General features: G+C 43.1%; 1 protein-coding gene across 17 annotated transcripts in view; it reads left to right on the top strand.

The window, feature by feature from the left end:
- Window positions 1-25,784, top strand: part of LOC413569 (tyrosine-protein phosphatase Lar) — a 202,672-nt gene that overhangs the window by 68,500 nt on the left and 108,388 nt on the right. For all 17 annotated transcript variants that reach the window (XM_026445046.1, XM_026445056.1, XM_026445045.1 and 14 more), the window contains exon 3: window positions 18,240-18,378. In XM_026445046.1, the coding sequence (XP_026300831.1) occupies window positions 18,240-18,378 (139 nt within the window). The remainder of the gene's footprint in view (window positions 1-18,239; window positions 18,379-25,784) is intronic.

Below are 25,784 nucleotides of genomic sequence, written 5' to 3' on the forward strand. Positions count from 1 at the left end.
GAACTCGGATACAAAGGTTTATCCATTTTCTCTCGTTCGCATTTCCTTTCCTCTTACATTATTTATGCCCCCCCCCTTCGTATTCCACGTTTTCTATTATCGTCCTATTATTTTCTTATTCTCTGCCCCGGCCTATCTCCGCCCCGATATCCCCGAGATCGATCACGAGAGAAGGGGGGAGGGAATCTATGACAGCTGCGTTCATTCGTCGTGTCGAAATGTTTTCGATTCGATCCGATAAATAAGTAGATTAACGAGGTAATGAATCTTTCTTTCGCAATCGCGTTTCATTTTCTCCCTTCGCTTCGTCTAAATCATTTATTTAATTTAATTTATCTTTTATAATAATATGCTATATTTCATAAATGGATAAAATGAAAAACGTCCCGATGATCGAAGCGCGTAATATTGTATTTTGCGAGTATTACACAAGGGGAATGGTGGGGGTTCACGCACAGAGTAAGCTAAGATAGTTTATTAGACGTCCTGCTGCTACCTTTATTAGTCTTCCCTATTTCCTTCATAAACCGAGTTGTGCGTGCACTGATATTTGAAATTGCACGTATATGCAGGGATGGCAGGAACCCGTGGCTTTTCATCAAAGTTCCGAAACACCAATATCGTATTCATTTCTCGCTGTATTCTCGATTTTATACGAGCGATTATGAGAGGCATAATAGACCGATTGTGCGTAATCTCTCTTGTGCTTTTGCTTACGACGAAAATGAAGGAAAGGGAAAAATTCGAGACGATTCAATTTTTTAGGCCTCGAACAGAGATGTTTTAACGAAGAGAAAAAACGCGAGCATAGAATTTTGGTTTATAAGCGGACTACGTCATAGAGTGCATAGAGAATAGGTAAAGGCAAGCTCATCATTAAGTCACGATGCTTTTATCCAGTATCTTCGTCACCTGTACGCGTTTCGCTTCCATTTCCCCTCCATTCGTTTTCTTCTCGCGTTCTTAGGACTTGGTTCCGTTGTCGGGCAAGCGAAAAAGGTAGGAAAAAGAGAAGGTAATAGTTGGCGTATTCGTAGTCCTTCGAGGCAGCTTCTTTCTCGCAGTATGTACTTCTCTTTGCGTTTTACTTCTCTCTGCGTATCGAGTTTCCCATTTCAGTATGTGCTACAACGTAGACACATTTACGTTCAATGTATTTATATCAGTTTCTCATGGGATGACTCGACGCTGCAAAAGAGGTTACCTTTCGAAATAAGGTCAGACAGAGTTGAAAAATTGAAACGTTCAATATCCTAAGACGATATCGATTGATTTCAAATTAGTATAATTATAATATGCTTTTACGATTGATAAAATATTGATCTCGAATGTATAAATATAATTTTCGATATCTTTCTCAATTCATTGAACGAAGGAAGGAGACGCAGTTCTAGTTTCAAAGTGTATTTTTCGCGAATGACACGATCTTTTTAATTAGATTATTCCCGTTTAAAGGGGACGAGGAAGAGTAAGTTAGGCGTAGAATAAAATCTCGAATAAAAGCGTAGCATCGGATAATAGGTTGGCGGTAGTTTGGAGAAAAGCGATGGGGAACTGCGGAACTATGTTTTTCTTTTATTTCCGTTACGACGCGGTGACAGTGCAGCGGCAAAATAGCCGCCTTCGGCAATCGTACGATAAACATTCTTTCTTCTCTTCTCCTTTTCTTCTTATTTTTGCTTTTTCATCTGGTTTTTCTTCCGCGAAAGAAAATTCGAGGAAACTCGCCTGAAAGAGTACGTCGTATAATTGAAACGATAATCGTTCAAATCATTCTTTAAATACCTTACTTTTCCCAGTGGAAATACTCGAATATATCGATATTGTGTAACATTAATGTTACAAGAAAAAAAAAAAGAAGAAGAAAAAAATTGAAAGGAAATTTAATACAACTTTTGAATCGAGAAGGATGAAGGAAAGAAAAAATTGTTACCTTATATTTTTCGATTTATTTATTTATTTACTGCGCTGATTTCGTTTTTTTTCCCTTCATTTTCCCTATCCGTCATTCGATAAAAGAGTTCGTATCTACGTGGAGAAGATCGAACGAAAAAGTTATCGTTGGAACTAAGTTGTAGAAAATGCGGAGGGTCCTAGGGATTGAGAGGGAGCTTCGAGTAGCTTTTGTGCACTTATATTTTCTAGGTGGTAAGGCTTTATGGCAACAGGGATCGTAAAATGGATACAAAGAGACTATATTGCGTCTGGTATGAGACTAGAGAAGCTAGGGGCGGAGACGTGAATCTGCATATGGAACGCGCATTAAGTAGTTTCTTCACCGTTTAATTTAATACCGCGACCACAATGGGCCGAGACCACGCCGACATCGAAACGTCTCCTTTCTATCAACCAACCTTTATATATATATATATATATATATATATATATATATATATATATATCTTACGATTATTTTGGCATCTCTGATCTTTACCATCTCGTAATACATTTCCCTTTTTATTATTATCGCCGCTACGAATCTTTCCATCTCGCGAAAAATAATATTATCCGGAATAGAAACACCTCCGCGGTTCAAATCAATCGTGCAGCTTTTTCCAATTGAAAATTTTCTTCGTGAAATACGGAGGCAAAAAAGAGCTTGACCGAGTTCCTTTTTTTCCTTCACTTATTCCTTCTTATCGCACCTGACCCTATTGCGCGTTTCTCGCGCGATCGAAAGTCCTCCATTATTTTTACCTCTGTTTCATTTAAGTATATTCACGTAGTCATAATATATTCTATCTATCTATCTATCTATCTATCTATCTATCTACCTACATTTACCTGTGTTACGTTTCTCTTACGTTGACTCTTATATATTTTCGATTGAATCGAAATCGCCATTTATTAACGCGCCAATCGTTTCGTCAAAATTTTTGTCAAGAGCATAGAGACAGTAATTCGAAAGAGAAACAAGTAAGGGAAAACGGGTAAATACAGACTTGGAGAGAAAGAAGAGTCGTAACGGGAAGGATGGATTGGTTGGTCGTCGAAACAAGGAACACCGTCTCGTGCAAACGATTGTGACGCGGGGAAAGGAAAACTCATTTCGAGGAAAAGAGAAATAAAGAAGGGAGGAACTCAAGGACAAAGGGGAAAAAGAAGATACGAGGTGGCAGACGGAAGGTAGCAGAGAGCAGGCTAGCTTCATTTCTTTGTAAGTTGGCGCGACAGTTGAGAGAAAAATTGGTTCTACCGTTGGCCGGGTCGGGAAGGTGCGAAGGATTCGAGCAAGGGGCTGGTGTCCGGAATACGAAGGGTTGGGTACACCCTCTAATATCTTGTGATTTAGTGTCGGATGCAACGACGCAGCTTAAACGCCAACGTTATACGATGCTCCAAGCCGATACAAGCTGCGAAATTAAACTTCCGTGGCTCCCTTTTTGACTCGTCTTTTCAACCCTTCATATTTTTTCTTCCTTCCTCTTCCCCCGCCCCCCTCCTCTTTTCTTCCGTTTTTTTTCCTCGAATTTCTTCTTTTTCTTCTTCCTTTTTTCTTTTTTTATTATCAACAAATTGTGTATCCATCGTGTAGATAGATAACCGGTATGTATCGCCCATCATCGCAGATGCATCATCGAACTCGTTATAAATTACCGGGTATGTAGGTACGTTTCGTTGAAAATTCGTTAGGTCGACGTTAACTAAGCGAGCAGGATAAGCTGACGGCATTGGTTCTTTTAGTTGGAAGGGGGAGGATGGACTATCTGAAAAAAAAGGGACGGGTGGGGCCGTTTGTCAGTTGGCGCGCGTCCATTAGGGGTGAAAAATCGAGTAGCAGCACGGCCATAAACAAACAAAATTATACGAGAGGACGGTTCCTCGACTAGTTCGGAGTTCATATATGTCGCGTCATGTATTTCATAGAATGAATTTTTCTTTGCGTCGCGCGATACGTTCGATGTTTCTACTTGTCTCGTAAATTACGTTGAAACTTACGTTGGATTCGTAGGAATTAACCGTTCGATTAATATAGAGATATAAGTCGTTAATACTTGAAAAAGTACAGAAGACAAAGGATCTCGATTCTTTTGACATCCAACGATGTTTACCAAGGTATCTCGTCGATATCTCGAAAAATTAGTTAAACGACGTTAACAACTATTACGAATTGAAACGACAAAGAGTTCTCCTCCTCTGTTATAAAGTTTCCAGTAAAATTACTGGAATGATCGTGTCGTGTTGATGAGAGGTGAAAAAGAGCAAAATATTTCTTCGAAATCGAATATAATTCGACGAATGTTGAACGAATTCGAACATCCGTCAAAAGGATTTTGGGTCGAGGTGAGGATGTTATTATTACCGAATTGAAGTTATCGCGTCAATTTATTTCGATTATCATAGTGTTTAAACGAAAATTCGGTGTAATCGCGATGAGGCAACGCTTGTTCCGTCGTTTACGTTTCATTTTGATTTTCTCGTTCGTTCGATCGATCGGTTTGTAGGAAAATTTATGGCACAGTAAACGCAAACGAGAATAGATGAGGCCGCAAAGCCCGCGTTTCAGTTTTCATCTGCGGGCAACGTCGCTCTCTATAGATATCTATATTATCGGGATATATCCCCGAACGGCGGAATGTAAACGGACGAATACGGCGGGAAAATAATAAAATCGGGAAGAGAGACGAGGAGAGAGACGATTGACAAAGTAGTGAAAGTTAGGAGGAAGATATATAATCCTCGAGCAGGAGGGGGATGGAAATTTCGAAGACAGAATCTCTCTGATTCGTCCCGATATAGCCGAGCGCGGTTGCTCCACAGTTGGCAATCAAAAAAGGATCGTATAACCTTGGAAGATCGAGGCTTCGAAGAATCCTGCTTCCTCCTTCCAGACTTTAAGTTACGGCTTAGATACGAAAGGCGGTCCGTAGCTAGCTAGGCGCCGGGATTGATTGTGGCTATGAGCGCGTGATTTATCTTTCTCGCTTCTCTTTTAAAACCGTTTCTGTATACCCGTCTTCTTCCTTACGTCTATTTTTCTCTTCTTTTTCTTTCTCTTTTTTTTCTCTCTTTCTCTCTCTCTCTCCCCTCTTTTCCTCCCATTTTGTATTGTGCAAACCGTTCAAAATTTTTCTCCGCGACAGATACCTTTTCAACGTTTCACCCCGAGCGAGGGGTAAAATGAAAGTAGCCCGCGAACAGTGTTAAAAAACGAACGTTTCGTTAAGAAAGTTATAAAATTTAAGTTACTGCCCCGCAAACGACTTCTCTCCTTTTATGCAGACACTTTGCTTCCATTTAATTAACCGTGGATCTTAAATCACGTTCAGATATTAAGAGCTTAGCGCCCCCTAACATTCGAGGAGTCGAGTAATTTTTCTCGTTCTTTCGCGTAAATTCTCAGTTTTACTGCGTAAAAAAGAAAGAAAAAAAAAAAGACGGTACGATATCCTGGGAAGATTCGTTTCCCGTTTTTAGTAGTGTAGATCGATATTGGCGCGAAGTCGGCGGAGGAAGACACGAAGTCGAAGACGTTTAAAATATCTGGCAACTGTGCGAGAATCAATGTTTGCGATTACCTGTGGTCGGAGCAAAGCTAATACGTATAAGTTAGGTAGCGCGCAACAGGCAGTCATGACACACATAAATCCCAACTAGACGTGGCAAGTAACACACCTGACTTTTGGCCCGGCGCGCGACGTATCGGCTTTTCGAAAAGCAGATTATAAGGAGGGAGACGTAATGCGCGTCGAGTTTTATTTTTTTCTTTCTTTCTTTCTTTCTCTCTTTTCCTTTTGTAAAGGAAGACTAGAAAACTATCGTTCCAACAATAGGCTAATCGACGAGAAAGTTGGGTAATTCCAGACGATTTTCCGGCCAATCGGATATGCTCGATAAAAATCAATTTGCGAGTATACTCGTAAAATACTATTCTTTGTTATCCATGGTTGTGTGGAGGCAATCGGTTGGTAGGGAGAGTACGAAGTTAGAAGGTAGAGAGGAAGGTGGTTGGAAAACATTTTTGTAGATACTCCTAGTTCCGAAAGTATTGGCCAAAGATGACGGGGAGTCTCGTTCGCGATACCGTCAAAACTTTCTATCTCGAAACTGGACAAAATATTGACCGATTCGTACCCTCTTCTCCAACGGTTCCCACCACTTTTCGACGGACTATACTTTACCGGCACCCTCTGTCTCGATGTAACTTATATTTAATTACTGTCGGTAATATATTAGATTTAAAGAGTTTTCTCGTAAAATATCGCAACATTAAGAAAACCTCGACGCTTCCACCGAGACCAGGCGGCCGAAGAAAATGATTTAGCTTTCATGAATTCTTTAAGGCTACCGGCTACGACTAGAAAGTCTCCAACTACGGTCACTGTATTCCACGCCCCCTCCCTCCCGACTCTCCTACCCATCTTTCGCCCTCTTTTTCACCATCTTTATCATTGCCTCGACAGAGGCTTACAGCTATAGTCCCTTTTAAATTCGCGCGATCATTTCCACTCTCGGGCAGGTATGCTTTTCCTCCTCCACCCCCCTTCATCGAGTAATTAATAAAGCTCTTAAAATATATTGCAATTTTTCCCTTATAATTTTATAATCTATTTCCAGTTGATAAATTGTCAACAGGCACATAATTACGACATCATCCTGTTTGTTAAACGATATTCCGCTATAACGAAAGTAAGTAGCTCGTCGTCGACTCGAGCTATTATCGTCCTCCTCCTCCTCCTCCTCCTATTTCCTCGCGAGCACCTATACATAGATTTCTTTATTTATTTTTTCTCCCTCTTTCTTATACTTCCCTTTTCATCGCGGAATTAACCGTCTGAATGGATAGGGGATCACGGGAATCGAAAACGTGTGTTCGTCTCTCTATTGTGAAAACAGTTTCTGAAACGGAACGGTGATGCTTACTAAATGTACGGGAGGAGGAAACTCGTTTTGTCTCTCGACTCGACTCGTTCGAGAGAGACTTTTTTCCCCTCCTCCTCCTCCACCTCCTCCTTCTTCTTCTTCCTCCTATCTATACATCTCCAGATTTGCTCGCTTCGTTGAAAACGCAGTCAACGAAGTCGAGCCGCAATCGACTCGTTTCGTTTTTAGGGTAGGGTAGAAATGATCCGAAAAGAAAAGTGGCCTAGTCGAGTTGGGAGAGCTTTTTCAATGGATAATTTAAATGGATGAATGTGTTTATCGTTGCGATCTATAAGTATAAATGAATTCGAATGAAAAGGAAGGGGAGGGGTGGGGGGCGGGGATGAAAGCAGGGGAAATACGGGAATATCGAGCGAACATCTATTGTGCCGATTGAATCGTCGTAAGGAATACGCGCGATTTTAATTTTGTTGGAATGGAAAATTACCATTCAATTTCACTCTTTTGTTTCATGGTGGGGGGAGGGGAGGAGAAGGAAGGGGGTGGGACGTCGAGCGTGATGAAATGAAAGAAAGGAGTAGTAAGCAGAGGCATAGGTAGAAGTGTGTGACACTTTGTACGATATCTCCGTGATGTACACGAAACGCCACTTAAATCCCGGATCAACGGTCATATGGGTTAAGCGAAACCACAAGGGGATGCACGGTTGAATGATGAAACAAAAAAGAAAGAGAGAGAGAGAAAAATTAAACGAAATCTTTCGATATGCATAGGTAGAGAAAAAAATCCTGGAATTATCGATCCATATTCCCGTCTTACAATTTTCTCGATTAATTATTTCTCTTAGTCGTTTCATTGATAAATTGAATCGACGAAAAGACGACGGGTTGTTAAATTTGAGAAGTGGAAAAAAAAAAAAAAAGAAAGAAAATGGAATGAAACATGATCATTTAATGGACGACAAGCTTTGACGAGGTAAATCTTCGAGTTGCAATTCTTACTCACTTTCGATAACAATAGCTACATTCGACCGTGTTTTACCGTTTATGTAAGAATTTAATTGCGAAGGCTTTTTCTTCTTTGTTATTTTTTGTTTAACAACTATGCTAATGCCCCATAATGAGATTCTTCGTCGTTCTTTCGTGCAAGAGCTACCTTATTCTATGCTCGGTATTATCCTGTCAGTTCCTTTTGCATTTTACTTTATATTAAATTTATACATATTTTTTTCTTTTTTTCTTTCTTTTTTCTTCCTTTTTCATTTTTTTTTTTCACAGACGCGCGCTAGCGCCGCCTATACGCGTACGCTCAAAGTAGAAATAATAATCTTGCGACGAGCCACGCGCTAAATTTTATAATTATACTATTTGAATATAGCGATAAATTTGATGGACATGTTTTTCCATTCTATCTTTGTCTCTGACGAATTTCACGGTAATTCAAATGGTCAATGCTCGATGAAAAATGCAAAACTGGCGGAAGCCATCATTCGATGGTACAATTCTATTAGAGTTTCCGCCTGGGATCGGCTGACAATGTCAGCCTGACATAGGATGCGGGCCGCTATCGAGAACGAACGAAGAGAAATAAACCAGATGGATAAAGGAACGAAAGAGAGGGGAAGAGTTGTATATGTTCGAACGAGCAACTAAAGTTGTTTTAATATTTTTTTGGAAAAAAAGGAAAAAAAGAAAAGTTTAAAAAAACGTTGCTAGATTCGATCGAATCGCAACGATATTATATTTATATATATAATTACAAGAAAGATATCTGTTGTTAAAACTACGATGCAGTAACTTTTGAATCTGTTTGCAATAAAATTCGTCTCCTCGTTAGGGATCGAGGTTCACCACCGCGATGTTGCACGTAGATATATAATAGGTTAATGATCGGTTGGCGCGTATACGTGCTTGCTTATTGTTTATGCTATGAATAGTTTATTCGCTATCGTTGTTCGTTACCGACGCTAACTGTATCGAGCGTCCACCTTTTGGCGTTTCGAAACCGTTCATACGTGCTATTCGAAGAGCTCGATGATCAAATATTGAACGGAGAATCCGATTTGATTTAAGTAGAAGGAAAACATTTTAATTTGACGAGTAAAAGTATTATGTAAATATATATATACACATACATAAGCAAGAAAACGCTTCGATTTTTACGATATGAAACATTCTGATCCTGGGATGATCGTAGTTTTGGAAAAAAGGCTTTCATCGATCTTGCGGTGTACGATGCGAAGAGTGTACGATGGCAAAATGCATAAATAAAGCGACCTGAAAGCACGAAGCCTGGTAGAATTTTTTATACCCGCATTCAAGCAATGGAAATATATATGTATATAAAAATTGTTTCTCAAAAATTGTTAAAAAAAGAAAGAAAGGAAAACGTTTGATAGATAAAATAGGCGCGAATCATTGTTCAATCTTCCGGAAATTTTGATCGTTGTTCGACGATCTTATTATTTCATTATCGTTCGTACAAATTTATTTTCCTTCTCGTATTTTAATTCTCGACAAAAACAAGTTTGCCAAGTTTCTTTCAACGTTTCTCGACTTTGGCATAGAAGCTGTATGTATAACTGCACTGAGAGTCGGACGTTGGCGAATACGATTTCAAGATGGGTGGAAAGAAAGTGTGGAGATTATCGCGAAAGAAGGGAAGGAAGGAAGGAAGGAAGGAAGGAAGAAAGGAAGAAGGTACACGTTGTAAGGGCGAAAGTGGTTGACGGCCGAATTGTGACGCGACTCGTTTCAGTCGTTGTTGTCTGTATTTTCAAGGCTCTGCTAGGTGGATACGAGGGGCCTTCAAAAACTTTTAATTAATACGGATGACGAGTACACAAAGCCTCAACCGAGCAAAGAATTTCAGAACAAAGAAAATGGAAGAGTATTGTTGTCGGGTCTTGTTACGAGTGACACGTCGAGACGAGAGAACGAGATGAAGGCGAGATAGGAAGGGTGGCGCGAGAAAGGGGAGTAAAGATAAAAAGCGTAAGTAGAAAGGAAACGAGGAGTAACGTGTAAAAACGGGGGAAAGAGCTTGCATTTCAGTATCATCCACTTCCCTTTACTTCCACTTCTGTATTTCGTCCTTTCATAGCTCAAGGAAACGCGTAAATAAGAGAAATCCACGCGCGCTTGCCATTTTACGCGCTTTCATATACCGCGCTTCGCTAGTTTTCCGCTCTTTTTCACAAATACTTCGCGCGATCGTTCCTATTAATCGAATATTTCGCTCAATCATCACGCAAATTTCCCCGTCTATCAATTAACCAACACGCGTCGTCGTTTTATCATTCGATGGATACATCCCATCGGAACGTAGAAATTGTAGCGAAACGGAATAAATAATCGATGCCTATTTATCTTATCACACCGTTTCGCACCGTAAATATTAAAAGTATCGTTTAACTGTATAAAGCAGGAGCGAGAAAAAAAAAACTGCTAAATCCATTAGCGAGTATGGAAAAATAATAATATACACGTGCCGTCAACCGTGTACATTTTATTTCCCTGAATTTCGAATTGTTAGAATTTCTGAATTTCAAAACGAAACGTTCCATTTAATATTTGTTTTCCGCAAAGCGAATTAAGAACTTGAAAGAACGAACGATGCGAAAAGGATTTCGTTCACACATGCGCGCGCAAACGCCGCCGCCGCCGCCGCGTTATTAGATTTTCGTAATTAAAAAAATACCATTATTGTTGTTACGCATTTAAGAATTTATGCGCGGTTATGTGAAATTTCTTAATCGACCATTTTCTTTCTCCTTCCTTCCTTCGAAACGGATATTTATATCTGAAAACGGAGGGAGAAATTCTGGCTCGATCTGATTAATGTTGCATCGTACGATCACGTTTGTCCGTGTATCGATCTCTGGCTGGTGATAAACGGAAAGGCAAATGAACGAGGAAACGACGAAAGGGTAGGGCCGAGGGATTCAAGTTCGTTTGTTTGTGGGTGAAATCGTTTATTCGTGTAAGTTCGTGCGTTCCACGTACCGCGTTGTATATCTGTATTCGAGCGCAAACAGCTTTATAGAAACTCGGAGATACCATGTTGAAATGAATTAAAAGCTTTCGTTAATGTCTCGCTGCCGGGTTTTTCTTCTTCCTTTTTTTTTTTTTTTTTTTTTCGATCGAAATAAAAAGAAAATAATGGTAAGCACGAGTTGAATTTAAAGTCGGTGAAAAATTCAATATCTCTTCGTTTTTTATACACATAAAAAAAACGTTTTGCATCTTCCTTTCTAAACTCCTTTCGAAATTTCGAAACGTTTGCTTGCGCGTATTACGATTAATTCGATGACGGTATGAATGATTAAGATTACGAATGGCGGCGGGGCAGGGAGGATATTTTATTGTGAAAAATTTACTCGGAAAATTTGACTCGATTTCAAGTTTCACGAGTATAGCGCGAGTATACATCGCGATGCGATGCAAAATGCATACGTTCATGCATACGATCGAACGGCTAATATAAGTTACATGTTAAAGGAATACCTGAAAGATGCTTGACTTTTCCGTTCTTGTTCGCGACGAAGACGGAAGACGGAAGAGTGGAGGAAGAAAGGGGAGAGGGGCTTTCTTCCGTTCGTTCGAAACCATGAAAACTTGAGACTACTTCGGTTCGTCTCGATCTGGCTTGATCCGCATCGCAACTATGGTATGGCGCGGTCCCTTTGCCATTGACAATTGGATTCTCCGCACTACTCTCGTCGAGTTACAGATTTTTCCTTTCCGCGAAAATTTCCTTACAGTCGCCTTTGACAGGAGATATCTCCGGTCGCTTCTCTGTCTTTCCTTCCCTTCCCTTTTCTTCCTTCCTTCCTTCCTTCCTTCCCTCCCTCCTTCCTTCTTCCCTTCCTTCCTTCGTTTTCTCCGTTTCCAGTCTCTTCGATCTCGAGGTGCGGCGTTTCTAAGTATCAGAGCATGGAGAAAGATTCGTTACCGGGTATCCCTCTTTCTTTGGTTTCAACCACTTCGCGAAATCAGCTTTTCTTTGAATCACCGTCGGATGGAAGAACTCGGTTCGTTCGGAGTGGATATTCATTTGTCGTTTACAAAAGTAGTAGCGCGATTCGCAAATCATTTAAGTCACATTCGCCATTTTTCTCTTTCGTCTTTTAACACGTTTTCTTTTTCCCTTTCTCTCTTTCTTATATTTCTTATCCTCCCGTAGGATCGCGATATCCAAATTAATATTTCAAGCGTAATTGACGTCAATCGAAAAAGACGACGCGCCTCGTCGGTTTCCAGTTACCGATTCAATTAGAGAGCAGAGTCCGCCAATTAAATCGACTTGGCCGATGCTACGATAATATAACGATATACTCGAAGGAAGGAAATTTTTTTTTTTTTTCTTTCCTTCGAAAGCTTCTATGAATTTTCTTGTAGAAGAAACGATTTCATGCTCGGCCGAGTTTAGATTTTCAACTCTTTCCGTGATGAAAGCTGTTTAAAAGGAAAGGGTGGTGGCGGCGGCGAAGGTGGCTCGAAGGGAAAAAGAGCGGTTTCGATTCACGGAACGAGTCGAATTTTCATCCTTTTCGTATCAGCTTTTGCCTACCTGCCCTCCCTCGATCACTGTAAATTCATCGCACGATAATATGCTCGAAAATGTTATCAGTATCCGTACATCTTCGATACTTTTTGATCGCGCGGGATAATCTTTCACTGCGCAAATCTAAACGCAAATCGATCGATCGATTCCCCTCGTATTCGCTACGGTTATACTTACCGTATACGAGAAAATACCATAATGGAGAACTTGTTTTTTTCCTTTTTTTTTTTTTTCCCCCTTTTTTCGTTTCGGGAATCGCGCTTAAAATACAGAAGAATCGATATCGAGGCAATTTCGAGGATGGAAGGTCAATGAATTATCGAAAGGTTAAATTATATTCAACCCCCATGGAGAAATCGTTAATTAAATACGTTTAATTTACTTTGAAAGATTGACACGTACCGATTTCGCCGTTATTTTTTTTTTTATTTTTTTTTTTTATTTATTTATTTTTTTTTTATTTTCTTTTCTCGCGCGCAAAGCGCGGTTTATTATTATTATATCGGTCGAAATCGCATTTCAATTTTAAACCGAAGCTAGACATTCTCTCGGAACAGAAATTCGTAGCTAATAATGCATTATATTATTATATAATCGGGGACCGGTTTAAAATAACTAGCCAAGTTTGTTTAATAAATCAACATGCAAGTACAACATCGATAGCGCATCGAGACAAATTCACTTTTACCAAGAGAGAGAGCGCGGGATGCGCCACCGCGCCGACTATATGTATTATATATCAACGTGACGATCAACTAATTATCAAACCCGACCCAAATCATGTCAACATTAATCGTGGAAACGGTCCCCGATGCCGAGCTAACAGCCTACGTAAAACGGGCTTGATTTACAATTTATAAACACGAATGTAACGTTGAATTAGCTAAATTATTTTATCGCCCGCCACAAATTCGATTTTATAGCTTTTCGTTTTCGTTCGGCGACCACCGCCAATCCGATGAAAAATCGAACGATTTTTTTCCACTTTTAAATCTTTCGATCAACGGCGAAATTTCGGAAGAGGGGGGGGGGGGGAAGAAGAATGCAGGGAAGAACAATGGGGAGACGCGTGGAGTTAGGAATGGCGAGGAATGGTGAGAGGAGGGTAGGTGAAAAGGATGAACTGTAAAGAAAAGAATACGGCAGAAGGATAGGAAACATTTCCGAGAGTAATTTTCCACTGGGTGGCGTCAAGAAATGTTTATTCATAAGTTACTAGAACGTGCACGATGTACGATTGTCCCGCGACATTTTACATGGCCGTCGTTCCCGGCACCACCACCACCACCACCACCACCATCACCATTCAGTTTGCCTGTTTGCTCTCTTTCACTTTTTTTTTTTTTTTTTTTTTTTTTTTTACGTACAGATGCGAAAATGCGCCGACACGTGTATACGTGTACAATGTGGGCAAAAATTCAGGCGATGATGCATTCACCGTTCTGGAAATGGATCGAAGTCGAAAAAAAGAAACAGAGAGAGAGAGAGAGAGAGAGAGAGAGAGAAAATAATAACGAAGAAATACTTTTTCGCGTTATTTCGCGTTATGTCACGGAAAATGGGAAACTCGAGCCTTCTCCAATTCGAATCGTAACACCGGTCGCGCAAATGGAACGAAATAACACGTTTTCCATAACAGTCTTTTGTCGATTAGAGAATTACCGGGTAAATCTGGATTATAAATTCGCAATTCCGGATAATCGGATCGAAGAGCGTTCGTGTATCCCGCGACGCAAAATACGAATGGAGAAAATCTTTCGTAAACGTTTATCGGATGACACGTGTAAATATCGGCGGAGGACGCCTTTCCGGGCAACGCTTTTCCACGTCTGGTCCCAACTGAGAACAAAGCTTCGCCTCCGCGGTAATATTTCTGCGAGGTGGTCTCTCGGTAAAACGGTGCAGTTGCCGAGTTTAGTTACACTCGGGATATAAATAAGAAAGAAAGAAAAAAAAAAGAAGAAAAAAGAAGAAAGGAAAGAAAGAGAGAAAGAAAGAAAGGAAGGAAGGAAGGAAGGAAGGAAGAAAAAGGGATGGTATTACACGGAGGATTCGATATCCCCGGTTGAATCGTTCGTTAGCCGTTTTCTTATTTCCTACTTTCTTTTCGCTCCCTTTTCGCTTTCTTTTCCCCTTGATCCCCGAGTCCTCCTCCTCGCCAAGTCCTAGTTGGCGCGCCACGCTTACTTCCCGGTTATTCTTATTCCGACCGTCGTCTTTTGTTCGAGAGGAGGAAGGAGTAGTAGGCAGATTTTTAGAACGGGAGAATAGAAATGGCGCGGTCAGAGATATCCAGGGATTTATGATCGGGTCACGGTGCACTGGCCACGATATTAAATTAAGTTACGCGCACCTTGGAATTTTTTATTATCACCGGGGAGCAAAGGAATACGCTTTTCCCACCGGAGATACGCCACGGTGCTCGTCTTTTTTCATCTTTTCTCCTCGTCCTTCTCCCTCCCCCCCCCCCTCCTTCTTCTTCTCAACGATTCTGTTGCCAAGTTACGTTGACCTGTTTATATTTTTAACTCAAAGTCCGCCGCCTCCCTTTCCCTTCCCTTCTCCTTTCTTTTATTTTCACCAACGATTCAATATGACGGGTCGAAATAGAAAAGAGGAAGAAGGAGAAAGAGACGGAGAAAGAAAAATAAGCGTATCTATTTTAAATTAATCGATAAGAACGAGTGTGTGTGTGAAACGAAGAGGCACAGCCGAGGGAAATAAAATTTGGGAAAAATATTCTGGAAGAAAATTACTTTAGATTCGTGATTCGTTTCGTAATCGTGATTTTGAAGCTTCGTGCTGGCGATAATGAAAACCTATCGAATCGATCGATCGAGGATTTGGATGAACGCGCGCGCACGTTTAAGAAGAGGCGAAGAAGAAAGAAAGTGTTGGAAAGTACACACGATTGGCCACTTACCAGCTCGGAAAGAGTATCACGTTGACGGCCAGGCTTTTCCCGGCGTATTCCCGGGTGGCCTTCTGTGTCCCGTGAACGTCGTTGAACTGACCAGCGAGAATCCTTCGCGTCGAGGTGGGAAAAAGCGAAAAAGCCGGTCAGTCGGCAAGTTTCGGTCAGTTGGGGCGAAGGAGCGCAAGCGTCGAAGATCTGGTCGCGGGACGTATCGATATATATTTCTCTTCTTGACTCCGAGCGACCGTGTTGTTGCTCGACCCGTGTTTCCGTGCGTTTTCTCACGCTTTCTGATCGTACAAACCAGCCCCATACTCGCGTACTTTCTCTCCGGCTATTTTCTATTCCAACATCCTCCTCGTGGTTGGAAAGGGAGCACCACCGTCCCTGGGAGTACCACGCGGACAAACATCGAGCTAGAAACTGCGATACGTCGGCCAGAGTACGGCCACGGCTCACCCCGGACATCCTCTCGCGCGAGGAACGCATGCGTCGCGTTTAAACCAGCGCCGAAACCTACCCTCTCTCTTCTCTCTCTCTCTCTCTTCCATCCTCTTCTCCTACTTTACACGTACGTACGTACTTTTCGATCGTGCGTGCGTAATTTCGAGTCGATGAGAAATTTTTATCTTCCTCGGCCGATATTTGCAAAAATTCACAAAACGATTCACAAAACGATCCTTTCCCCGATTTTATCGAGTCGAGATTCTACAAGTAAGATTATTCGTTTACACTCGGAGGGGAGGGGACTCGAATGGGCAGTTTCGTTGAACGGTGGAACGTTTCTCTCGAAGCGAGGAAAAGTATCGAGAGTGATTTAAAATCGCACTCGGCGCGAATTCATACGTGTTTCGTACTCGAAACGCCGAGTCAGGGGGGATGTCGCGCTTGCGCGATGTTGAACGGTAGGTGGCGAGGGGGTATCGTCGGGGGGTATGGGGATGAGTCAGTCAAGCCGCAGCGCGCGTTCAGAAAACTACCTTCTACGCGATCGCATAATATCGCAGCCTATTTTCTAATTTATCCTTGTGTGTTGTTTTGCGGCGAGATTCACACGTGCTCCCCCTCCCCTCCATCTCGTTATCTTTTCTCGTCGCGAAAAGATCGCTTTCGAGTAGCGGCTGACTCGACATCGAGGATCGCGCGATACGAGGAGCGTACGATTGATTCCAAGAACGCGGCAATCTCTTTCTCTCTCTTTCTCCCTCCCTCTCTCCCTCTCTCTCTCTTCGACGCTGCAATTGTACGCGTAAAGAGGCGAGCAATCGGTGTAAAATTCGACGACGAAGAAGAAGAAGAAGAAGAAGAGGAGGAGGAGGAGGAGGAGGTGGAATAAGTGAGAGGAAAGAAGCGTTTCAATTGTGAAAGTGATTCCGTTGTGCGCAACGATCGCTCGTTTTGTACGGTGGAAAAATTTGTCGTCAAGAAGGAGGATCGAGGATCGATGGGGAAAAGGGAGGAATAATGTCGTCGAAGAAGATATGAAACGAGGAAGGAGAGAGGAAGGAGGACGCGCGCGAAAGGACGTCGCTCGAACGACGAAATTCAAGATGGATAAAAGTTTGTTTCGCGTACCTCGATGATTGTACGATCGTCGTTATTCGTTATTTGGTTCCTAGATCCAGGGAGAGATATAGATAGGAGTATGAAAAATGGTAACCGTGGTTTCTATTAAAAGTTCGATGGGAAAGATCGAAGGGTAGGGGAGGAGGAGGAATTTGTAATAGTTGGATGGGATGAAGAGGAGCAGGATCGATCGGATGGGAAATGGGAAGAAGGATCGAAGGAATTCGTCATCGGGAGGGGAAAAAAAATGTAAGAGGGGCGAGTGAAAAAAGTCGCGAGTAGTAGACGGTTTCCAGATCTGAAGCGAGCGCGGTGCGAAGGCTGCTCGAACGAGGTGGTCATCTTTCGAGCGGAGGGTGGTGAAAAATATGGGATGGTCGTGGAATCATCGAAAGAAAGAGTACAGGTAAAGTGGTTCGGAAGTAGTGGAAATTATATACGGGAATGCTGCAGTATAAGAAAGGGAAGAGGAGAAATGTTTTCAACCTTCTTTTTCTTCTTCTTCTTCGCCTATCGCGATACACCTCGTCCACAATATTCGTATAGCTGGGAGTCGATATAGAAAAGAAGAAGAGGAAAGAAGGAAGGAAGGAAGGAAGGAAGGAAGGATCGATGGAAGAGAAGGGAAAAGAAGTTCGTTGATCTCCGGGGAAATACATTCGGAAGAGCAGTTTTTGGAAACAACGCAGCGACGACCGAGGACATCGTCATCGTCGAGAGATCGATATCCGTATACGATCGAAGCGAAAGGAAATCGGGAGTCGATATAGGAGGATATAGGAGAAGGACGAGGACAGACTGATGCTCGCGATGCGATCTCGTTGCAATCGAGGAACAACGGGCGTGCGATCGTTGTTAACGATGTTGGTGAAAAACTTGCCGTTTTTTCCTTTTATCGTGCGCGAGCGTGCTCGGTAAATTCGGGTTTCTACCGAGAGCGGAGAACACCGGGCCGGTAGTAAATGGCGCGTGTCGATAGTTACGTTCGATTCTCGCCGAATAAGCGTTTCCCTTGTCCGTGCTTGTCCATCAACTACGGACCGAGCATCGATAAATAGTATTTTTTTACTCTACTGTAGTCTCGCCGCCCGACTAGGATCGACCGACCAGCGAGATCGGGAATCCTCCACCGATCACAGCTCGACAACGTACACAGCTCGAGAACGAATTTCCCGTCCTATTTGGTTGTTCTTCCAGCTCGACAGGTTGTCATCGAGGCGCGCACACACGCGCGCCACGCACGCACACGCTAACGCGCACACGCTCGAACGATTTCGCCCCGACGTCTTCGCTCGCACGAAGATCTCCAACAGCGGAACGAAGTGAAGGTGGTATGTTATGACGAGCGTGATTTGTTTTTCCATAGGTGGAACGCTGCAACGGTGGTATTAAGTGTGCAGTGATCACGGGAGACCGAGAGAAGACGGGAAAGAGGGTGGTCAATATGACTCCTATCTTCCTCGTCCTGTTGGTGGCTATCGACCCGATTATCGCGCAGAATGGTGGTGAGTAATCGACCAGAGAAATCCACTTTTTTTTTTTTTTTTCCTCACAGACTTTTGTGGACATTTGCGCGGACATTGTTCCCAACTGTTCGCGTCCAGTGTTTGATTCTCCGTGTAATAACGCGTGTCTCCTATTTGTGCAGAACTTTGAACAAAAATCGCGCGCGTGCAGACATCGTGCGTGTAAACTTTCCCCGTATATTTTAACGTATCAACGATCCGAACGCCGATTTCGACCAGCCGAGTCGAGTGTTCGATTCATGTTCCAATCACTGACTTCCAATATTTCAGAAAACGACGACTCGACTCGGTCGAGGATGCGTTCGATCGTTATACGCGGAACGAGAGTGATTTTTCGCGAGTTGTGGTTGCTGAAAAGAACACAAAGAACGAAAAAAAAAAGAAAGAAATAAAATAAAGACGAGATCAAATGTGCGGGATGAAGCGCAACACGCAGTTTCTCTTTTCGCGATCCGACGAAGACTCGAATATCGCGTGATTGTTTCTTCCCAAGGATTCGCGTACGCGCGTAAAGCGGCTACAGGATTTCAAGTAATAATTACGCTGCTTTGCGAACTTTCCAAAGTTCTATCGCGGTTGAAAAGTGCTCGAGCATCCTCCTACGAGGCATCGAATAATATAAAACGCGCTTCGAGCTACCGTGGCCGGATAACGAGCGAATGGAACACGTGTGTCGTTCCGGTGTACACGGATACGAGCAAGCACACCAACGTTTTCGATGCGTTCGATTCGTAGCGTTGGACCATGTGCCGTCGAGTTACGAATTTCCCAACCGCGTGAATTTCGACCGATTCCTATATGTATATATATATATATATATATATTATATATAATATATATATATGTATATAACGAATCGGACAATGTCGGTAAACAAACGCGTTGGGATCGTGGTTGGACAATGCATCGAAGCAAAGGAGTCTCCCGAGGATTAACGATTCGCAACCACGTGGAGAAGCGAAGGGAGGAGACACGAAGACCGTTCCTAGTGGACTTTAAGACTGCGTGGATCGAATTGGACGGACACGGACACGGACACGGACGCACGGGGGAACGGCTCGTGGGCCTAGCAACCGCTACAACCCGTTCCCGTCGTAGCTTCGAGTACTGCGATCCCCGCGATACGAATCCCACTTTGCATCGTACTCGGCGAGAATTTCGATTCGATGACAAATCGCGCGCGACCATTGACTCGAGTTGCATGGTAATCGTGGTCATTACACGGTAATCCGTCGCCTCGATACTCGCTAATTCAGCGCCGCTTTATGCTGACTCCGAAATCACGGGATGACACATCCCCCCCCTACCTCCCGTATTTCGGTCAATTAATTACGCCATAATCTATGATTCCCAAGTTGAATCGCCGATAACCCGGACGCGTCTAACCGAGATTCTATCTGACGGGACGCGAGAATTTCGAGACGATATGACGATAGAGATCGGGTCGCGAATTTTCATCGATATCTGCGCGCCTCTGATCAAAGGTCGATTCGATTCGTATGGACGTTCGTCCCAACGGAGATGAATCCGAGCTCCGAACCGATCATTTTCTCCGACCAGCTTTTCGATCACCGACCAATTCAATAATTTGTCCGACGAAAGTAAAAAAAAAAAAAAAAATATCCGCCAACCCATCTCTTTTTTTTCCTTTTTTTCTTTTTTTTTTTTTTTTTTTCTTTTTTAATTCGTGCGCGTTCCCTGACGCTCGATCGCGCGTTAATACACCTTATCGGCCCGTACACGGAACGAATCTGCCACTGTTCCCGTTCTCGCGGGGCCAAAAAAGGAAAAAAAAAAGAGGGGAGAAAGGAAAAGGAAACGGTCGGGCGAGAGAAGGGAGGGGGGAAGGGGAAAACGATAAAGATAGAAACCGCAAAAAAGAATCTCGAAGGAAGGATAAGGAGGATGAGGTGAATCCATAGTTAATGCAGATCCGTCCTGTCTGTCCTGTCTACATCGTGGAAAGGGAAATAGCCCAGGTCGAGCACGAAGATTTCCTCGGAGGTTCGTTTGCTGTCGTGCGTTCTCGAAAAATCATCCTCGAGGGTAGCGGGAACGAAAGCTCTGCCTGTGGATGCGCGACTCCCTGTCTATCCATCTATTTATCCTTTTCTCTTCCCCTTTCCTTTTTTTTTCTTCATCCCCTTCTCTCTTTCGCTCTATTCCCTTTTCGATTCGTTTCGTTTCGTTTCGTCTCCACTCGTCTCGTTTTGTCCTGTCCCGTTCCGTCCCGTTTCGTTCCCGTTTGAAAAAGAATCAAAAGTTATTTCATCCACCTCCTAAATTCGTTTGTCGTTAATTTCCGACTAACGAGGATAGAATTCGTGTTCCCCCCCGCTGATTCGTATTTCATTTTGCCTATTTCTCTTCCTTTCCTTTTCGCATTATACGCGATGAAATGCAAATTTTTTGCCAAGTTTCTTGGCGGGGGTGGCGGTGGTGGTGGTTATCGGTGGTAGGTGGCATACGCGGGGGTATATAGGAGGCGGCAGGGGGAGTATATATCGACAGAGAGGGTTCGCGAGAGGACTGGCTGGATGATAAAGTAAAAAAGTTAGTGGAGCTATTTTATGGGATCCCTTGACGGCGGGGGGTCCGCTCTCTCGCGCGATCCTCCGCTGGTAGGAGGGTGGTGGTAGGATAGCTGGCAACCGCTAACATCCCCCCATCTCCCAGCGCATCCTCCTCCGTTTCGTTCTTGCTTCCTGTCCATCCCCTCGCGCAGGCTTTTACGGTATCGAACGAGTGTCGTCGTCGTCGTCGTCCTCGTCCTCGTCGTCGGGATAAGCTAGAGGTTGGCCTAGACTCGCACCAGGTATCGTACAGAACGCTACCAACCGATGTTGGGGGACTAAGAGGTGGGGAGGGATGGGAGGGGGGAGGTTAGCTTAGCCGCAACATTCTCGGGTTTACACCCCCGTCGTGAACTTGCCTGCAGATCTGGGATTAGCTATGGTAGGCGGCAAAGGTTCGTTCAGGAGTTAAACTGATTTTCTCCCCGGCATCGAACGCGAACCGCGTGTACACGCAGCACACCGCCTCGCGCCGCTTTTTTATTCCACGCTTCTCTGGCTTCGGCCAATACCTCGATGCTCGACCTCTTTTTTTTTCTTTCTTTCTTTTTTTTTTTTTTTTTCCCTCCCTCTCCTTTTCCCCCGACTCGCAAAAACTCGATCCTCGAATATTTTACTCTCCCCTCCCAAAGTTCGGTCAAAGATCGACAGATCGAAAGAAAGGATTTATTTTATGCTTTCGATATAAGCTATAATCGATATTTGCCAGAGAGTAAAAATTTTCCGTAGAGCTTTCGTATCGATCGCGATAAGAACGACGACGAGTTTCCGCGTTTCCAACCGCAAAGATGTTGACATTGCGAATTTATCAACGATTTTTTTCCCCTCCGTTATTCTTTTTTTTTTTTCTTCTTTTTTTTTCTTTTTTTTTTTTCACGCCTCGTCAGAGATGCAATTTATAGGGATGCCAAAGTGCAGTTCGATGTTCCCATCCGGTTCGAAGTGTCATCAGACATGGATTTGCACGTGGGAAAATCGGTGTAATTGACGTATATATTCGGGAGGGGAAAAAAAAGAGCTTGTTCCGAACGAACGGAGGAAATTATTCGCGGTTTTCTCGATCGTTGGCGTTGCGTCGCAACACGGCTCGTCGTAGTTTCGAGCATTTCGAACCGTTGGAAAAATTATAGGAATTTGCCCCGTTACCTGTCGCCTCTCTAAATCCTCTTCTCGTCCCGAATAAAAATACGGAAATCCGTTACACTTCGGAATGGAAATGTTATAACTCGTTACACGCGTTGCGGCGTACCACCTATTAAACGAGAGGTGTAAATGTAATTACATTGCATATGCATGATCCTTCTTTCCCTTCCTTCCGTCTTAATATAACGGAGGAGAGGGGGATAACACTTTGCCCCTTACTCGATAATGGGAAAATCGTACGGATGAATCATTCCGTGAATCTTTCGGTTCAAAGATGGAGGCGAAAAGGCAACAAGTTTTCTTTTTTTCCCCCGCCAACTATCTCTAACGCGCAATTATGAGTAGAATGTATAATAATCCTCTTACCAACTCGGAGAAATGCCTTTCTGTATCTTTCTCTCTTTGGATTGCTAAATTAGCGTGCGACATGTCGCCAGAGAGAGGTACGCTAATCAAAAGATAATAGTATTGACAGAACAAATTTACAATCCACTTATGCAGTTCTCCCAGGTGGAAAATGCACAGCTCGGCTCTCGAAAATTACAACTAATCCGTGAAGGGAAAATTCGTATATACCTACTATCGTGACAGTTTGATTTATTAAACGTAGATATTATAATGCTTCGTTTGAATTATTTTAATACTTTTTTTTTTCCTTCTGAAAATGCGGAAGCTTCGTAACTAACTGAGGAGAAAGAGAGAGAGAGAGAGAAAAAAGAAAGAAGAGAAAAAAACGAAAGAAAGAAAGAAAGAGAAGCAAACGTTGCAGGAAATATTTTGGTCGTTGATGCTCTCGACGAAGAAAATAAATTCATCGTAAATAATTAAATTTTGCGGATGTTGCTAAATATACAAATATATTCCCGCACGTTGCTATGGTTTCCCGTGCTATGCTTTCAAAATCTCGCCTTTTTTTTACACGGTCAAGAATAAAACGCGATTTTTTTTTCTCCCTCCCTTCCCTCCTCTCCTTCAACCAACGTAGTAGTATACTCCCGGTACATTATCGGACGAATTTATATCGTCGGTCGAAACGGATGGCCCCCAAAGCGCGTGGAACATTCTTGAAATTTCGAATATTAAATTTATGATGGATCGCTGCCTTCTGCAAGGGTCTACTACCCATTTTCCGAGGGTGGAACCGAGGAGAAGGAGGAGGAGAAAGAAGAAGAAGAAAGCCGATCCCGCGGGAGATGCGGCTAAGACGAAAGTTGGAAAATAAAGAGGGCCGAAGTAACGTTGTCGCCGACGTAAGATTAACGTTTCGTCGCGTCTTTTTCTAAACGCCAACTCGAAAGGGACGCGATCAATCCGTCGTTTCCCGAGCTCCATTTACTCGTAGCAGCACCAGCGACGGCTTCGCCAACTTTCCCCCGTTACGTACGATTAGTCGACCTGTTTTTCGCCTTTTCGACTTTTCAGAAAAATTGAGAAGGAAGAAAAAGGAGGAGGAAGCGGAATGCTCGACGACACGTAACAAACGCGATACTCGCGTCGATAGCCACGGCATTGTCTCAAAGGTTTCCTTCCACGACGTCGCGTCGCCCCATTCCTATTCGTCCACGTGTCCACGGCTACTTAACTTCAACTTGGGCTTCGTTTCGTATCGCGTCCCACGCTTTAAATCGGTCCATTAACCGCACGTAGGATCGCGGTGGGTTACTTATCGATTACTATTATAATGAGGTTCGAGAAGTATAGAGGAAGGCGAGGAGGAAGGCAAGAAAGGAAGGCAGCGCGCACACACCCACCCACACACACACACACACACACACACACCCTCTCTTCAGCCCCTTTACTTCACTCTCGGTACCTGCATTTGTATGGACGGCGCGAGGGTGTCGCTGTTCCACATAGTAGCACCATAATTCGCAATAACTGCCGTAATAACCATACCTCCTTACAGTGCCTCGAATAATATCGTAGTAATTTCCACGATAAAAAAAAAAGAAAAAAATAATCCACTATTTTCTTTCCCTTTTCGAAAGATCTTCGCGTGTCGACGTACGCTCGATCTTTTCTTTTTTTTTTTCCCCCTCTATCGTTTGTCGAAACAAAAGTTTCGAAGAACGTAGCGAGGAACATTAACGATCTCTCGTTCTATCATCGTAACGAATTATTCGAGATACGTGGTGAAAAATTCAGTTCCGAGTCGAGGATGATATCGGTTCCGTTTGCATGGAGCGAGAATCTCGATCGTCTTACGTCCGACAACTACTACTAGCTTTCGTTTCTTGCTTTTCTACACGGGTTTTCTTACTCGCGACGACGGTACGTGTAACAACGAGGTCAACGCTTTCCTCGCCGCCAATGGATTTTCGAAGCCCCGAGGCGGCCTCGGTGCGTGTTCCGGCTACATTTTCAATTTTACGTCACGTCTATTTTTCACCCTACTTTTCTCACCGCGACGCATCTTTTCTCCCGTCCCTTCTTCTTTCTTCCGCGTTTCCTCTTTCAAACGTGTCTACTCCATGTCAAACGGAGTTGCAACGTCCGCCAACCTAACACGCGTTACACGCGAGTGTAACCAGACCAAACCTTCTTCCTTCTACGTTAAACCGGTGATAAAATCAAAGAAGAAATATTATACTTTAGAATATCGACGCAACGATAACTTTGGAATTTCATCGTTGAGATTTCCTCCTTTGAGCCGAACAATTTTCCGCTTTCGCTTCTTTTCCATCGAGAAACCTTCCCCCTCTCTTCTCCTCTCTCCTCCACCGGATCGATAACGCGCGTAGCCTTTCCCATTTTTAAGATTAATAAATCCATTTCCGTCACGCTTTTGTATCTTTCTCCCGCTGAAAAAGCTGATGCGCGCTCTCTCTTTCTCTTTCACTCTCAAAGAAGCGAAGCTCAAATTCCGACGGAAAGTTTGCGAGGAAAGTTTTCGATTCCTCGATGCTGACAGTGGCTTCTTCCGACAGTTTAGTTCTCCGGATTAAAAGCGGGGAACGGAGTCGATTGTGCGATCTTTGCAAGCGAATCGAGTACTTTTCCGGATGCATTTAGCCGAACGTAAAACCCGATTCGTAAAAACCTTGACCTCTTGCTGCTTCCCCTGTAATTTTTTTTTTTTACGATCCATCGATCGCAACATCGTTCCACACTTTCGCACGCGTATAATAGGTAACGGCAAATATACAGATTTATAACGCGATTCTCTCCTCTTTTTTATAACCTCGTGTCCGCCGGCGAGAGAAGCGGCCGCAAACGCGATCGTTTGAAGGGAAGAATTTCATCCGCGAAATTTCATTTCTTTTTTAACTCGTATAAAACTCGTCGTAAAGATTATTATAATTGCGCTGGGAGGAGGAGGAGGAGGAAGAGGAGGAATTGATCGTTTTCAACTGACATAAGCGGATCAACTTTTTTAGTTGGTTTAATAGAAAACGCTTCGCGCCCGTTTGCGCGAAAATATACAGAGGAGGAATGAAATTTATGTACAATGGAGGAAGAAGGAACTATTCCCTCCCTCTTTTCCTCCTCCCCGACTCTTTTCCATTAGGTTTGAACCGTGCCGATGTTTTAAAAGATTTCCCCCGTTTGCCGGATGAAAAAGTGGCGGGGAAAAAAAGATGGTATGCGCGTTGAATACTTTTAGCAAATCCTTGCTTGCAACTCCAAAAGTTGAGTCGCCTCTTTTCCTTTTTTTCATTTTAACTACCC

Source organism: Apis mellifera, linkage group LG14 (assembly GCF_003254395.2).
Source record: "Apis mellifera strain DH4 linkage group LG14, Amel_HAv3.1, whole genome shotgun sequence".
NCBI classification, from domain to species: domain Eukaryota; kingdom Metazoa; phylum Arthropoda; class Insecta; order Hymenoptera; family Apidae; genus Apis; species Apis mellifera.